Source organism: Misgurnus anguillicaudatus, chromosome 12 (genome assembly GCF_027580225.2).
Source record: "Misgurnus anguillicaudatus chromosome 12, ASM2758022v2, whole genome shotgun sequence".
Lineage (NCBI taxonomy): Eukaryota > Metazoa > Chordata > Actinopteri > Cypriniformes > Cobitidae > Misgurnus > Misgurnus anguillicaudatus.
In genome coordinates, this window is record NC_073348.2 from 11471938 (window position 1) to 11489258 (window position 17321).

Consider the following 17321-nt stretch of genomic DNA (forward strand, 5'->3'; position numbering starts at 1 on the left):
AACAAAGCAAACACCTTATTAAATACCCATGCAACATTTAGCATGAAGTATGTAATTTGATTGGCTGGCAGATAACATGACAAGCACCTATCATAACTGAATGCTAAAAATAACGTCATCTTACCTCTTAGTTTACCCAAGATTCCACCTGTTGACCCTGATGGCTCCAACTTCACCTCACAATCATCTAAAAAAAAAAAGGAAATCAATCAATCAAAACCAGCCCACATACAACAACCCAGAAATACACTAAACAGAGCTTAACTGTTACCTCTGTACATGTGACCCTTTCTCCACCGGACTAAGACGGCAAGAGCGATGACAGCAACCAATGGGATGAGCAATAGAGTGGTGATGACAGCGGGGGACATTCCCTGAGCGCTCTCATTGGCCAACGTCTTGGATTTCTCTTCCTCTTTGGGAGTTGCCAGCGGCTGATGAAGCTCTTTATGTGGCAGCTCTTGAATTTTCTGTACATTTACCTCTGAAGACTGCACTGGAGACTTGAGTAACGGCTTTAGATTGGCCTGTACAAATGTTTCTGTTTCTTACATAACACAAAGGGAAAAATAATATTAGAAAGTCTGAAACATTGATTGTGTTGGGAAAATGATCTTGTATATACAAATTTAACATGGGTGCTTCAATACTGTAACATGATGTCCAGATTTACTGTTATATTTTTTTATCAGCACAAATGAAAGAGAGTACAACAAATACTATGATGTATAAATAATAATATAATTAAAAGAAAAATCTTTTTTATGAAATGTTTTTGCAAATGGGGCCACTGAAGTGTTCTGTGAAAAATGAAGACAATCCTAACAGCTTACCTTCAATCTCTTGGACCTCAATTCCACCTTTTTTGACAGAGCGATGTTCTGCCTCTGAAACAAAACAAATCTCTGTTTATTTATGATGTTAAAACAAAAATATAGACCAAAACCGAAAAGTCAGAAAAAAGGTACCTAGCTGTCACTGGGGCAGTACCCTTTGAAAAGGTCCTAATATGTACTATTTAGGTACAGATATGTAAACATGTGTTACCAATATGTACCTTCAAAGGCATCATGCCTATTGAAACTAAGGGGGGCACATGCCCCCTTAAAATAAATTGGTGCATGATGCCCCTGTGTACCTTAAAGGTACCATTATGAACTCTTTAGGTGCAAGGTTTAACTTTTGAAAGGGTGCCACCCCAGTGACAGCCAAGGGGCATTTTTTGACACTTTTTTCTGACAGCGTGGGTTAAATCTATGAAACTTTCAATTACAGAAGGTGAGCATTTCAGCTTAAATCATATCAGATGTTAAACAATGTATGAGGCATACTCAAGGCCATGTCTGGTACTGTACGTTCTCTGCATGTTTCTTTAAAGAAAAGCAGTCGTGACTCGTGAAGTCGCTTACAAGATACACAAAATGATTGTTGTCCTTCAAACACAGCAAAACTGATATACACAACATAATGAAACACATTTGATTTTTCCCATAATATAAACAGAAATAAAAGTAATTTATGTTTAGACAACACATCGGAAAGTCAGACAAAAGGAAAAGCTACAATAGATTGATAGTATTGTATGTGAATGAACCGAAAAAGTGGGCATGGTGCAGGTGCAAAGCTCAATTCAATTCAATTGAATTTATATAACGCTTTTCACAATTGTTAATTGTTTCAAAGCAGCTTTACATGAATAGATGTAGGAGAAAACACACAAAAAATTGATGGATAATATAAGAAGCAGAATACAGCGGCTAAGAATAAACCGTACAAGCGAGCGTAGTAATAATGTAACATATACAGGAAAGTGCTAAGTAAAGCCAATGTTGGCTGACTCTTCAGGGGATGAAAAAAAACCCTAGGAAAAAAAACCCTGTGGGAAAACTCCTAGGAGGAGAAAAACCGTTGAGCGAGATACATATATATTTATATATATAAACACGATAGGGATATGAAACGGGTAAGCGGATTAAACTGGTTCAGCTGGTGGTCGTTGGTCAGGCATTGGCTGGGCATCACGTTGGTCAACACACAACTTCTTACTTTAATTCTCTACAAACATAACAATGTATTAAATTCATACATATATTTAACACACTGGTGCAGCTCTATTCAAATTTCTCAATTTCTCTAATACTGAACTTAATTACAAAAGTGCTATTATATGCGAAGCGCAAAATGGCCTTGATTCAGCTACAAACATGAGCCTCATACTGCTATTATACACCCGATTCACAAAATTAATAGATCAAGTGAAATTTAAATTAAAAATGTGCATATTACACAAATTAAATTTGTGCTATATGCTAAATAAAAGAGTTTATAAAGAAACTTTCCTAATTCAAATTTCCTAATTGGTACGACCCTAAATGTTTTTTTATTATAACAAATACCTTAAATTGATGCAATAGCTAGTTTTTGCAGTCAATTTTTTAAACAATATATTTCTTATCAATTTTTAACTTACTTTCAGACTGAACAAACTTCTTCACAGAATTTGAGGCCACATCTCCAACAAAGCAGCTCCCATCTGAAGTAACTACAATATCATGTGGCAATTTAAACTCCTAAAAGAAAAGGGAGAAAATTCTTCAGACATCATAAAATATATAAAAAAGACAGGGTGAACAAATGTGAAACAAAATGGATCATGTTTGTAAGTCGGATAATTGGGTTATTCATTTAGCCCATTCCCTAAAAGTTATTGTAATATTTGTGTTACACTTCCAGTGGCATCATACAATCACTTTGGCTACACTGTCAAAAATAAAGGTACAAAGCTGTCACTGGGGCAGTACCCTTTAAAATGGTCCTAAAATGTACCATTTAGGTACAAATATTTATCTTTGAAGTACTAATATGCACTCTTGGGTACAAAGGTGTACCTTTTTAAAAGGGTACTGTCCCAGTGACAACTTTTGTACCTTTATTTCTAAGAGTATAATTTCTGTAAATATCTATTTAAGACTACCAAACTAGGTCTGTTGGATGTTACTGTATTTTACAATTCGCCTTTTCTCCATTAGATTGCATTAGCTGATGATGACACTGTTTACAGTACACATCAGCACAGACAAACACTGTTTGAATGTTTTGGTTGTGTGTTTTTTGGGAGTGTGTAGTGTAAATATGTTTGCATGCCCTCATTGGTACCTGTGTGTCTGGACTGAACGAATCCAGGATTTCCTTGGTTGAATAATTGAGCACAAACCCTTGGAGGGGTGCAGCTCGATCATATAGTGACTCTCCATTTACAGCATAAATGAGACCATCTAAAAACAACACATTATTAGCATTATTAATGCAGTCTGTGTTACTGATCTGAGTTGTGCATCAGTGATCAAACGGACTGTATGCTTTTGAACATCCATTCACAATGAAAGATCAAAGGTCTCATAAATTCAATCTGTTAGTGATACGTTCCTCTGAGAATTTACGACAACTGTAGGTTTATGTAAAGTTACAAACTTTCTTTTTGTTGTTTTATGGATAAATGTTGCTAGGATGTCTATTGCCAATACAATTGAAAAGAGGTGCGAAGGTCGGCGAGCACCATAAAGCAGGAGAAATGTTGATAGGCAATGGGATGTGCACTATAAATGAACTATAAAACTTCCCCTCCAAAGCGCTTAAATCTTACACTATTGTAGAATCAAATATGGTGCATTAAAGGTAGGATAGGCAATTTTAGAGAGACTAGCCATAGTGAGCTCACATAATGGCGGATAACTGTTAAATGCCGTACAGTGTTAAACACAGTAATTCACTTTCGTATCCTTCATGGCAACTTTCAGTAAGGCTGCACTGCAGGATCTTTTAAGTGTGTGCTGTAATATGATTCCATATATTGTTGTACATATACATACATGTAGCTCATATAATATTGTAGCCCAATTTGTGCTGAACGCAGTGTTATGAAACACTTCCCATTAATATGTTTAAAGCAACTGAAAAAAGACCAAATGTACGAGCATATCAGAACCACTGCCAGCGTATAAAAATGGTCAGACAAGCACAAGATCCCATCCTCCCTTCACCAAAGCCATGCCTCCACAAAAGCACAGGAACTCCGCTGAACTTAGCTGTCTTGATCCATTTTTTATGTTTTCCTCAAAGGTGCTTCTAAGACTGTCTTTGTTTTTATGTCCCTTTCTTGTGCCATGTTTTGTCGGTTCAGGAGAAAAGTAAGGTAGTCGCTGTTTGCCTTTCATTCTTGCTTTGTCTGCATGGCATAATGGAACATGCAGGTTTGCCAGATCTGCATAACTAAACTAGCCAAATCATCCCAAATAAAATTATCATACCTAAAGATTGATGGATAACACAATCAGCAGCAACAATGAAAAAGTAATCAAATTTCACCAGAAAATGGCAGAGATTGTCTGCATGAGCAGGGTGCATAGAAGTATGCAAATACATAGTCTGACAGGCAAGTAGGATATCCTATTATTGCAGTTAGACCGAATGCAATGATTAGATGAGCATTTTATGCTCCTGCAGCTTCCATAGAAAATATATATATATTTACATAAATATATAAGACCACTTGTAATGACTGCTATGAGGATATATAGAGACTTTCAACAGTTACACAATATAAATGTTAATGTATAAATTAGATGAATGTTGATTTATGAAAATAAACAACACATATGAAGTAACCGTTTTATAAACGCAATAAGCCCCACAAAGCAGTGGTGTTACAGTGCATTTCATAATCGTGCCTAACAACGCCCCTTAGCTGTTATAAAATGCACTGGTAACCCACTGCTTCGCAGGGCTTATTGCTTTAATAACCAACCATCCAATAGATCAAACGCTGAGCAGCTGCAGACAGATTTAAATCTTTTCATTCAAACCTTGCAAAGGCGAGTATGCGATGGCAAACACTTCTCCTCCAAATTCATCTTTTTTGATCTCCTTCACGAACTCGCCAGTCTCTGCCATGAAGCACTGAATCCGTCCGTTGTCCCGGTCGGCCACGCACAGCTCCCGTTTATCCGGCAGGAAAGTCAGGCTGTGTGGGATCAAGAATGGAATACGCCGTCTCCTGTCCGAAGAGCCTTGGCCATCAACAAAAGAAAAAAGATTAAGATTTACTTATTCAAATTTAATGAAAATTGCCTGTATTGCTACTTTATAATATAATTTCAGCACTACTGTGGTATTATTTTCTTTCTAGGGATCTGATGTTTATGTCTACTGTGTGTACCTGCACCCCAGTATGTAATATATTTGCCCTCCGGTGAGAATTTGAGAATCCTGGAATTGCAATAGCCATCTGAGACATAAACGTTTCCAGTGATGGGATCCACGGCCACGTCTGTAGGTTGGCAGAAATGACTATTGTCACTCCCCGGTTTGAAAGCTTCTCCCAGGACGAGAAGCTGTTGATCTTTTCCATCACTGCTGAGCTTGTATACCTGAGGATTCACAGTAAATAGAGTTTAATGTGATGTACTTATCACTGCATTGTGTTCAAATATGAAAGTGGGAGCTTTAATATTTGTAAGCATGTCTTTGAAATCCAGATTAATGTCTCATAATCTAATAATGAGATTTGGAGCATCAAATTTGATTTCAATCTTTGACATAATTTTACTCATATTAAATACTTAATATTAAAGACATCAAGATCACACAATGTTCTTTACATTATGTAGGATGATTTTATGAAGTAAATAAAAAGTACTTAAGCTGGGTTTTCACATGGGTCACAATTTTTTATAAATTTTAAGAAGCTTAAACAAGTATTTGCATAAATCATTATTTTGGTTGCCTTTACCTGATGAAGCGCTACATCTGTAACCCAGTAATTATCATCCTTGTCTGTAGTTATTCCATGTGGCATATAAAACCTGGTTAAATAAAGATCTCAACAATAAGTCTGTAAACATTCAATGAAATAAAAACAATGCCTGAACAAATGCATAGAGAAAAGATAAATGTACATGTTTCTTCCAGAAGCTCTGAGGACTCGGCCTTTCACTGGATCCACCAACACGATTGTAGACTGCTGAATCGGACCCAAAGACCTCTGCTGGTAAACGCCATTGTTGTCAAAAGAGCTGACGGAGGGGGGAAAAATCACTTGATTTAGTCTAACAGCATATTTCTGTCTCTATATAGCTTGACAGACAAATGAACTCAGTTGTCAAGGTCTGCATTTTTCAGTTGCGTTTGCTCTCCAAAGCTAAGCCTTTTCTTTCTTTTAAAGATTTTGAGAAAGTTATTCATGTTTTTATTTCATCTAGATTGGACTATTGCAACTGGGATTAGCCAGACAGCTTTATCCCGCTTGCAGCTTGTCTAAAATGCTGCGGATAGACTCTTGTGTGGGGTCAAAAAAAGGGAGCATATTACCCCTGTTTTATGTTCATTACATTGGTTACCTGTTTGTTTTAGAGTCGATTTTAAGGTTTTGGTCCTCGTTTAACAAATCTTTGAATGGTTTGGCCCCCCCTTATCTTGGGGAGTTACTGATTGATTATAAACCTACTAGGTCCCTCCATTCTTCCAACCAGGAACTTTTGGTCACCCCTCGAGACTTAAGTGTAGGGGTGATCGTGCTTTCTCTATTGCTGCCCCTAGGCTTTGGAATGCCACCTCTATCAATATTTTTAAGTCCAGGCTAAAGACATTTCTATTTTCTAAAGCATATGGCTGGTTATTTGTATTATTTTAAACTCTGTCTGTCTGTCTGTTTAATGTATTTCATGTATTTTCTTATGTTTTGTTTTTATGACCTCTTGAAAAGCACATTGGTCGACGTAAGTCGTAAATTAATTGTGCTATATAAATAAAATAGTTGTTGTTGTTGTATAAATTACAGTAGTTATTTGTGGTGGGATTTACATCATAAAAATGAAATACAATCATCATTTAGGCAAACAGTTAGGCAACGTTATTAACATGACATTCCTAAAAAGGAAAACTGACATGTTATCTTTTGCATTTTATTGTAGGGTAAATACCTCACATGGTAGTTTATTCTCTATGCACAGTGAACTAATATTCAGTGTTGGGGAAAGTTACTTTTAAAAGTAATGCATTACAATATTAAGTTACTTCCCAAAAAAGTAACTTATTGCGTTACTTAGTTACTTTTCACGGAAAGTAATACTTGTGTTACTTTTGCGTTACTTTTTCTTACTTGGCTTAGGCTTGATCTCTTTCAGGCCTTCTAGGTGTTTTTTATGACTGAGAAGTTCTGCATTCAGAAATTTCATTCTCCATCGCAAAAATGCCAAGTTCTGGTCATTCATCTCCGTTTCTGACTCAAACTGTTCCTGCTCAGGCGCGCACGCATAAAGTGCATAATTCTAAGTGACTAAATCCAGTTTAATTCAGTACATTATTATGATTTTTTAATCAAATTAATTGAACTGAAAAGTAACTTGCATTACTTTAAAAAAGTAGCTAAAATATTAGTGTGTACTTTTATAAAGTAATGCGTTACTTAACTGGGCCCGGTTCCCCAAAACGTTCTTATCGCTAAGTAGTTCTTAACCTATTCCTTAACCTCTCTCTTAACTCTATGGCACGGTTCCCAAAACGTTCGTACGCTAAGTATATCTTCTGTAAGTCACACTTTCGTAAGGTTGGTCTGGACTATTCGTAAGCTCTCTCTTAGCGTTGTTTGAGCGCAAAACGCTATCGCCGCAGTCTTTAGAAATCAGTGCAGCGCAGTACAAGTCAAACTATGGTATGCTGACAATGATTTTATGTTATGGACATTTTTAAGACTTATAATAAAATATGTTTGCAATGGATAGAGGACTATTTATGCAGTTGACTTTATTTGGTATCAGAACTAATGAATCAAAGACGGCACCGGTGTTTGTTCCTCATTGAAGTCTGTTCCCTCTATGTTTATAGCGTTTTCATCACGTTATATTTATAATTTATTTAGAAAGATCAAAGATTTCAATTGGTTATACTAAAAAGCAATAATATCATGTATTCTATTACACAATTTATTAAATATTTTATATTTGACAGTTTTATTTCTTTTAACATATAGCCTGTCATTTTCTTTTCTTTTTTCTCTACTGTTTGTTTTAAAACTGTTATGTTTCCAAACATAATAAATATATATTATACATATAATACGATTCATACTGTAAAAATAATTGACTTACAATCAAGAACAGTCAAGATACATTACATAAATGCACACATATACATCTCAGTAGCCATTAAAACTTTCAATGTATATAAAGAATAATGTGATAAAAACGCGATAAAAAGACTAAACTAAAGTGAAACACAGGGGGAACAGACTTCTACACCGGCCGCGTAACCGTTTAGTCCATGACAATTTTATTATTCGGCAACACTTATGACATTTTGCCTGACGTGGCTAAATAAAAAAAAATTGCCTCCCAAGACACCCCACTATTGAGCTGCTGTATCTTCTCAGACAATAATTCTGTATCTAAGTCTCTCTCTCTCTCTCTCTCTCTCTCTCTCTCTCTCTCTCTCTGTTCATTGTAGATATTGCTTTTTATTGAAAACATTACAGTAAACAATGGCCAGCAATACCGCATTAAACAGAAGTAACTGCAGCTGCTTGCCAATCCATTCTGATCGTAGTACATTACCATTAGTATAAAAGGGTATTAAATATTTTTTTAAAGTCGTTAAACTCATGTTTAACGTGGATGATTAGCGAGGATTACCCGGTTCGTCTACCCGTATTACTGACAATTTTATAATTTAATTAATAGTCTATATTTGACGGATAACTTAAACTATGTTAAAATAAATGTTACTGGACTAATTTGAGTAATGTTCCATTTGTACAGAGCATGTTGTCTTTCTTAACGCCGTAATGCACCTTCGCGTGAAGTGGAGAATCGATCCCTGAGCGATCGCAAATAATTCAGCACCTTCACTTGGGACAGCGACATTGTTACGTCGTACTTAGAGGCAGCGTGTTAAGAAGCTTCCTAAGAGACACTTCGGGGAACACACTTAGGAACATAAACAACTTTGCTAAGATATATCTTTTTGAGCCTTCTTAGCGTGCTAAGAGTGAGCGTTATCGGGGAACCGGGCCCAGGTTACTTCAGAAAAGTAATATTATTACGTAATGCACATTACTTGTAATGCGTTACCCACAACACTGCTAATATTTAACTTAAGTCATGCATGGAGACATGTCACACCCGAAAACCAAACTGTCCATTTCAGGATCTAATTAAAATACCTATTGGTATTCACCCCAACAAAAAAAACATGTGCCTGTGATGTTGACACCAACAAACATGTGAAGTGTTTTCTTTTTTTTAATGCTTTTAAATAGTTTTCTTGTGACATGTTTGTGTCATAAATTAAATAAAATGCTTATATATGATTTAGTCAGTTTATTTAAAATAACAAAACCTCTAGTTAGTGCCAAACTTTATTTGGCTTAAAATATGGGATCCAAGTTGACCGCTATGCTTGTTTTCGCAATGATAAAGGTGTTGAAAAAAACTATAAAATTTGATATTAATATTTATATGAATAAATTAACATGAAAAGAAAAAAAAAACAGTAATGAACTGTTTCAATTGCTGGATAAACTGTTTACTGTAAATACTAATAATGAACTTAATACTTATTATACCTATATGAAATCACTTTATAAGACACCACTTCTTAAAGGGACGCTAACCTAGGTGTTTTCAGCAATATAAAAATAGTCTCTGGTATCCCCAGAATGTGTCTGTAAAGTTTCAGCTCAAAATGCACCACAGATCTTTCATTATACGATGTTAAACATGGCTATTTGTGGCTGCAATAAAAAACGCACTGTTTTTGTGTGTGTCTCTTTTAATGCAAAGAAAGCTTCTGTTCCCCTCCCTGTATGCAAAGTATGGAGTAAATGGCTTCCACATATGCTTTGGACACATCAAAACAGGTGAACTACGCGCTTATAAGGCGGAGTCTGTGAGCGGTCGTGGGTGGGGTGTAATCAATATGACATCACATTGCTAGGGAATCTCCAAAAGCCTGTTTTGTGTGACTGTTGTGGTTTAACCTCCTAAGACCCGAGCTTTGGTTTGTCTTTTTTTTCATATTTCTACCAGCTATTTTGGGGTTAGGAAGAGCCAATAAATATAATAACCAAATGTTTTTTTTGAAGATGAAGCAGTGTATTTTGTCCATGTTTGTGTACAACAGGTTCCAGTTAAACAGAATTAAGTATTATGGTGCAAACATAAAAAATATTTGATGTCCATGTGGACATCCAGGTCTTAGGAGGTTAAAGGAGATTTCACAAAGAAGAATAGATGGATTTGTATAATAACAGGATGTTTCTGCACACACACTGGAGACTCATTTTCTTATAGAAACACATTTAAAAGTGCATTTTTTAGGTTAGGGTCCTCCACTTTAAAGGCGGAGTCCACGATGTTTGAAAAACGCTTTGGAAAAGGAGACGGGCCGACTATCAAAACACAGTTATAGCCAATCAAATCAAATCAAATGCCGGGTTGCATATGTGTGGGGCGGGTCTATCAACAGAAGGTCCAGATTCTATTGGGGTAGGGGCGTGTTTGTTTAGGTGATTTCAAATATCAACATTGGCTTTCAAACATCATGGACTCCGCCTTTAATGTAGGCATTTTTTGAATAAATGTTCAGTAGACCACAATATTACATTTTAGAAACAGGTAACACCTGAATGAGAAACAGGTTGGTGTTCATTAGATAGAGCTAAACTGTCGACTGAACAAAATGCATTGAGTGTGTTTATTTCCAGAACATACTTCATTCCCCATCTGTGATCTCCTCTGTGAAAGATGACCAGGTTCTGTTCAGAGTTTAAAGCCAGACCAGACACCTGCCCCAAGTGCAGCTCCACCTCAGGCCAATCCGACACCTCCATCAGATGACTCTCTGCACCTGCGTGCACACATACGGGTCAAACATCAACACATGTGGCCATAGGATGACATAACATGAGAGAAACACTATTACAATGAAAGGTGATTCATAATACAGGCAGCAGGTCTCTGTTAACTGTAGCATCATGATGAAGAGAAATAACAGTCACCATTTTTATACCGTTTAAATAACTTAGAGGAAAGAAGAATCATCAGACTCAAATCTAAAAAATTGTTAGAGTGTTGCAACCTACACTTCAATCCAGGCTCTTTCCAAATGTATCTGCTGTTCATTTTTTAATCTATGAAAAACCTTTACATGTCAGCACAAGTTTAGATGTTTAACTAAGTTTTCTTTTTTTTTAACTGAACATTTTTTAATGCTGCAGTGACTAAACAAGCATCTACCATAGCCTAACATGTCTATAAAACAAGCATTAGTAAAGAAAATACTGTGAGCAACAACAATTCCTATCGAATCTGAGTAATGAACACACACACACACACACACACACACACACACACACAGATAAAAACACAACAGAAACACAAATAAGCACTAGAAGAGCATCTCTAAACATTCAGCACATCAAATCTTACAGTACAAATCGTATCACTCCTGTCAGTCCACATCACAAATAAGAGGCTACAGTGGACTATGGCCTCACCAAAACTAGACTACAAAAGATTGGAAAATGTTACCTGCTCTGAATAGTCTGACATTTTGCTGACATTCAGGTGGTATGTTGTTTTTTGGCACCTGAGGACTTCTCTTTTATTGCTATGTAATTCGATTAAGTTCATGTTCACTGTCTATAAATGTGCATATAAAGTGACAAAAAGAAACTATATGCGCATTATATCTTATCATATACTTTCCAAAATTCTCAGAAAGATGAGGACATGCATACAAGTCGGAATTCAAGTTTAGAAAAACAAACACATATGACATGAAAAGAAGTGGGAGACAATGAAAGGAAAAACAAAATGTTAAAGCGTAAAGCACACAGAGATAGAGATAACATGAGAAAATATAAATATACTGTTAAGTCAATGAAGATGTTGACTGGTGATAGATGGCTAAACTAATAGCTGGTGAGAGCATAAGAAAACAAATAGAAGATTAACTGCAAAGACAAAGTGATCCAAATGATGACTGTAGCAAATGTTCTACTATCGGTAGCTTTACTTCTTAATAAAACACTGTTTGAGCAGCATTAGATGACACAATCTTGTTTAACCAGTACCATGGGTTAAGAGTAAATTAGACATATTTTACCAACCAATAACATAACCCTATGGTGGGATTGTCTGCTTTACCAGTAACGTGAGCCTAGGGTGGGATTACCCATTTTACCAACCAATGACATGAGTCTGAGGCAGGATTATCTATTTTACCAATAAATTACATGGGTTTAGGGTGGGATTACCCATTTTACCAACCAGTGGCATGAGCCTTGAGTGGGATTACCCGCCTTACCAACCAGTAGCCGGAGTCTATGGTGGGATTACCCATTTTACCAAACAAAGACATGAGTCTAGGGTATGATAATCCGTTTAACCAACTAATGAAATGAGCCTAGGGTGGGATTAGCCATTTTACCAAGTTATGGCACAAGTCTAGGGTGATATTACCTGTTTCACCAAACAATAACATGAGCCTGGGGTGGGATTACCCGTTTTACCAAGCAATAACATGAGCCTAGGGTGAGATTACCAATTTTACCAACCAGTGGCACAAGTGTAGAGTTAGATTACCCGTTTATCCAACCAATGACATGAGCCTAGGGTGGGATTACACATTTTACCAACCAGTGGCACAAGATTAGGGTGGAATTACCTGTTTACCCAAGCAATTAAATAAGCATAGGGTGGTATTACCAATTTTACCAACCAGTGGCACAAGTCTAGGGAGGGATTACCTGTTTAACCAACCAATGACATGAGCCTAGGGTGGGATTACACATTTTACCAACCAATGACATGATCCTAGGGTGGGATTGCCCATTTTACCAACTAGCGGCACAAGTCTAATGTGTGATTACACGTTTTACCAACCAATGACATGAGCCTAGGGTGGAATTACCCATTTTACCAACGAGTGGCACAAGTGTAGGGTGAGATTACTCGTTTAACCAACCAATGACATGAGCCTAGTGTGGGATTATTAATTTTACCAACCAGTGACATGTCTAGGGTGGAATTACCTGTTTAACCAACCATTGACATGAGCCTAGGGTGGGATTACCCATTTTACCAACCAGTGATATGATCCTAGGGTGGGATCGCCCATTTTACCAACCAGCGGCACAAGTCTAAAGAGTGATTACACGTTTAACCAACCATTGACATGAGCCTAGGGAGGAATTACTTGTTTAATCAACCAATGACATGATCATAGGGTGGTATTACCAATTTTACCAACCAGTGGCACAAGTCTAGGGAGGGATTCCCTGTTTAACCAACCAATGACATGAGCCTAGGGTGGGATTATTAATTTTACCAACCAGTGACATGTCTAGGGTGGAATTACCTGTTTAACCAACCATTGACATGAGCCTAGGGTGGGATTACCCATTTTACCAACCAGTGATATGATCCTAGGGTGGGATCGCCCATTTTACCAACCAGCGGCACAAGTCTAAAGAGTGATTACACGTTTTACAAACCAATGACGTAAGCCTAGGGTGGAATTACCCATTTTACCAACGAGTGGCACAAGTGAGATTAACCAACCAATAAAACGAGCGTAGGGAGGAATTACTAGTTTAACCAACCATTGATGTGATCATAGGGTGGGATTACACATTTTACCAACCAGTGGCACAAGTCTAGGGAGGGATTATCTGTTTAACCAACCAATGACATGAGCCAGGGGTGGGATTACACATTTTACCAACCAGTGGCACAAGTGTAGGGTGGAATTACGCGTTTAACCAACCAATGACATGATCCTAGGGTGGGATTGCTCCTTTTACCAACAAGCGGCACAAGTCTGAAGTGGGATTACACGTTTTACCAACCAATGACATGAGCCTAGGGTGGAATTAGCCATTTTTACCAACATGAAACCTACTTTAAAATACTGAAAAATAATAATGTTTAGAAATAATGCTGAAGTGCCGAATTCCTACATACAACATTTATTACTATGACACTATAAATTAAAACGTGACTTCAAACATTTCACATGCAGAAACACTGCTAAGTAATCTTACTGAAAACACAATTACTGTATCTTTGTTTATTTATTATATATGTGACGTCTTCTATATGTTTAAGCATTACTTCACATATTCTGATCAATAGGATAACACAGATCAACAAGCCGTTATACCAAAACAGAATTCAAAATATTTTTTCAGGGAAATAATTAGATTTGGCTCCAGTGAGGTTAAAATACTTGGGGCTTTACATTTGTCAAAACATCAACAGGCAAATGCCCCTGTAATCGGTCGAAAAATAGAAAATCCAAACAAACCCTGTGCTCAAATGATATGTAATAATATTTTTTTATTAAATGCACACCTGGGAAACCCATTCAAAGATTATTGACCCCAATCAAAAAAAGCAATCTATCCTCTTGCAATTCTCATGTTCCAGATTAGATATTAGACAGATATTCCAATAGATCCAATAGAGTTGATTCTCTTAAATTGTGTCTCACACTATAAACAATATGAGCTAATAAAAATCATCATATTTAATAAGCCTTTAAAAATGACTTGTTGTTGGGGTAATAAATGGAGGCCCAAACCCACCTTGTTTCTCCCCCTGTGCTGCACCTGTAGCCGGCTGTCCGGCGAGGACAGAGCTGCTCTTCAAGGGTCTGACAGTGGACTCTAACTGGTGAAACTTGTGCACTCTGTCCCTCACCAGAACTGCATCCTCTCTCGCTTTGGAGCCTAACCATGGCCAGCCCATGTCTTTCTTTTGCATTATGCTATCAATCTCTGCCAGCAGACGTGCCTGGGCTCGGGCAGCCTTCGCAGGATTATACTTATGCACGTGGAAAATGTCATCTCTGTCTCCCAGCAGTTTAGAGAGAAGCGAAAAGAAGTCACCTGGACAGGAAGAAAGAGAAGTGCAAAAGCGAAAAGACAGGATAGGATGGGTGGTGTGAATGGAAAAAAAGAGATTAAAGTCATTGAAGTAAAGGAAGAGAAGTTGTGCTGGTGGTATTTTATATATTGCATATACAGATTGGGCTTGAATAGTAAAAATAATATATTACTTTAAAGGAATAGTTCTTAATTTTGAGTTTAAATGTGGGGAAACATTATTAAACTTTTGTGAATCCACAGTCAGCAGAATGCCAGTAGCAAAGCACCTTGCTCAAGCATTCTCACAAAGACAGCACAAAAAGGCCACACGACCAGGACACGTATTCAAAAACAACTACATGCAACAAAATAAACACAATTCTGAGGTAGAAAGTTCAACTACAAGTCTCAATTGTTTTTTACATTTTGTGATGTAAAGGAGTACCAGAACGCAAGGGTTAAGATACTGATGAACACAAGGAACAGGATGGCTTAAATACATGAGAACTCATTAGGGTAACAAGACCCAATTAAGTACAGTGAAGGGAAACAGACAACAGAAGCTGCAATGCAAACTGCGGAAAATCATAAAGGATCTAAAGTTCGTGTTGGGACCACAGATCTATATAAATGATTGGATTGCACATAGAAATCTTAACATAACAGCGAGAGGTAGTGATGGGCGATTCGAAACATTTACAAATCTTTTCTTTCGAATCATTGGTTCGGAGCTTGTTTCAAACTGGCCAAAGTCACGTGATTTTAGCAAACGAGGCTTCATTACGTCATAACGGTTTCTAAACGTTTCGAAAATCCGACGATTCACCACTAGGGGGAGTTGATCACAAATGATCAGTGTAGGTGAACTCGGGTCAGTTTTATTATAAAAGTTCATTAAACATTCATTCTTCTGACTAATAACACTACCATTTTGTCTACTTTTTGTTTATAGACAGATTAAATGACAAAAATGTGCATAATTAAAAAGGGAGTTTGTGTTAATGATTTGTTTGCCATAAATAAAACTAAAATCAGAGAATACACTTTTAATTATGTCTTAATTAAATTAAATAATGAATTTTTCTTAAAAATTTATTTTTTGGAATAATCTTGCTTTTATTTTGTAAAAAGTGTAAAAAGTTTGGACAGATCTTGCTGCTTTTATACTATTTTGACCAGCAGGTGTCGCAGTGTTTCGAACGCTAATCAATCCGCGAAGCAATTGGTTCAATTGATTCGAAGCTTCGAAAAGCTTTGTTTCTCCTATCACTAGCGTAATATTTGTATGCCATTTTCATTCAAAATAATTATCTATTTTCACTTGGTTTACAGCATATCAGTCGCACAAGATTAGTTTGCAGGATATGTTTATTGAAATTAATAGTTACTTCTGATGTTATTTGCAATGTTTACGTTTTACTCAGACAGGATAAGGGATTTATAGAAGGCGTAATGCTGCGTTTACACCAGCCGCGGTAGAGGCGTCAAGCGCGAGTGATTTCAATGTTAAGTCAATGTGAAGACGCGTTGACGAGCGTATGGAGGTCTCGTGGCGCGAATGAGGTTTTAGCGCGGCACGGTAGATGCGTTTTCGCATCATTCGAGCATATGGCGCGGTACACGCGAATGGTGCTTTTTGTGCATTTTGCTTTCACTCGAATTTGCGTCCGACGTCCGAGTTGAAAAATTTGAACTTTGGCGGATTTTCACGCCGCGTTAACCAATCAGGAGCCTGCTTGCTGCTGTGGTGGCAGCGCCGCCCGGAGTCACTTATTCAACATGAAGGAGCACTTGATATTGTCCGTGAGCATTCACCCGGAGCTATACGACACACGTTCTTATTTCTATAAAGAAGACAGGAATAAAAAGGACCTCGCTTGGAAGAGTGTCAGTGAGGACATTGGGCAACCTGGTAAGTTGTAATACACATTTCACTTTTGAGTCACGTGACGTTTATCGACCCGCACCATTTATTTTCCCCCTATAGTAAGGTGACCAAATAAACCGGTAACTCTCTTGATAAATGCACATCAGTCATCTTGCAAACAGACAACCACATAGCACTTGCCCCTTCCACAAGAAGCGGATTTTGCCTCTGACACACGTCAAATGCTTGCTTTTTCTGGGCGTCTACTTCGCTCTAGATGCGCGAATGCATTCAAACTGTTCAAGCGGTAAACTAGGCGCGCCGGCGCGGTAGACGCGATTTTGACACCTCAAACGCGGTTGGTGTAAACGCAGCATTAAGGTGAGTGTGTTTGCTGTTTCTATTGTAAATACGTGAAAATAAACAAATTACGTGATCTGCGTTATTTCACTGAATACTTTGTTTAAGGGAACAATAAGTAAAATATACAGGAAATCTCATATTTTATGGCTTTTTACAAGCATGGTAGTT

At 37.2% G+C, this 17321-nt stretch overlaps 1 protein-coding gene across 4 annotated transcripts in view; it reads right to left on the bottom strand.

Moving 5' to 3' along the window:
• The window catches only part of pam (peptidylglycine alpha-amidating monooxygenase), a 67012-nt gene that overhangs the window by 875 nt on the left and 48816 nt on the right, over window positions 1-17321 (bottom strand). For 2 of the 4 annotated variants that reach the window (XM_073873971.1, XM_073873970.1), the window contains 11 exons: window positions 14642-14944; window positions 10764-10899; window positions 5955-6071; window positions 5789-5861; window positions 5216-5426; window positions 4863-5066; window positions 3157-3275; window positions 2471-2570; window positions 834-887; window positions 272-547; window positions 125-187 (listed from right to left, as the gene is read on the bottom strand). In XM_073873971.1, coding sequence (XP_073730072.1) covers window positions 125-187; window positions 272-547; window positions 834-887; window positions 2471-2570; window positions 3157-3275; window positions 4863-5066; window positions 5216-5426; window positions 5789-5861; window positions 5955-6071; window positions 10764-10899; window positions 14642-14944 — 1656 coding nt within the window. The remainder of the gene's footprint in view (window positions 1-124; window positions 188-271; window positions 548-833; window positions 888-2470; window positions 2571-3156; window positions 3276-4862; window positions 5067-5215; window positions 5427-5788; window positions 5862-5954; window positions 6072-10763; window positions 10900-14641; window positions 14945-17321) is intronic. The other 2 variants (XM_073873972.1, XM_073873973.1) reach the window with 2 other exon arrangements.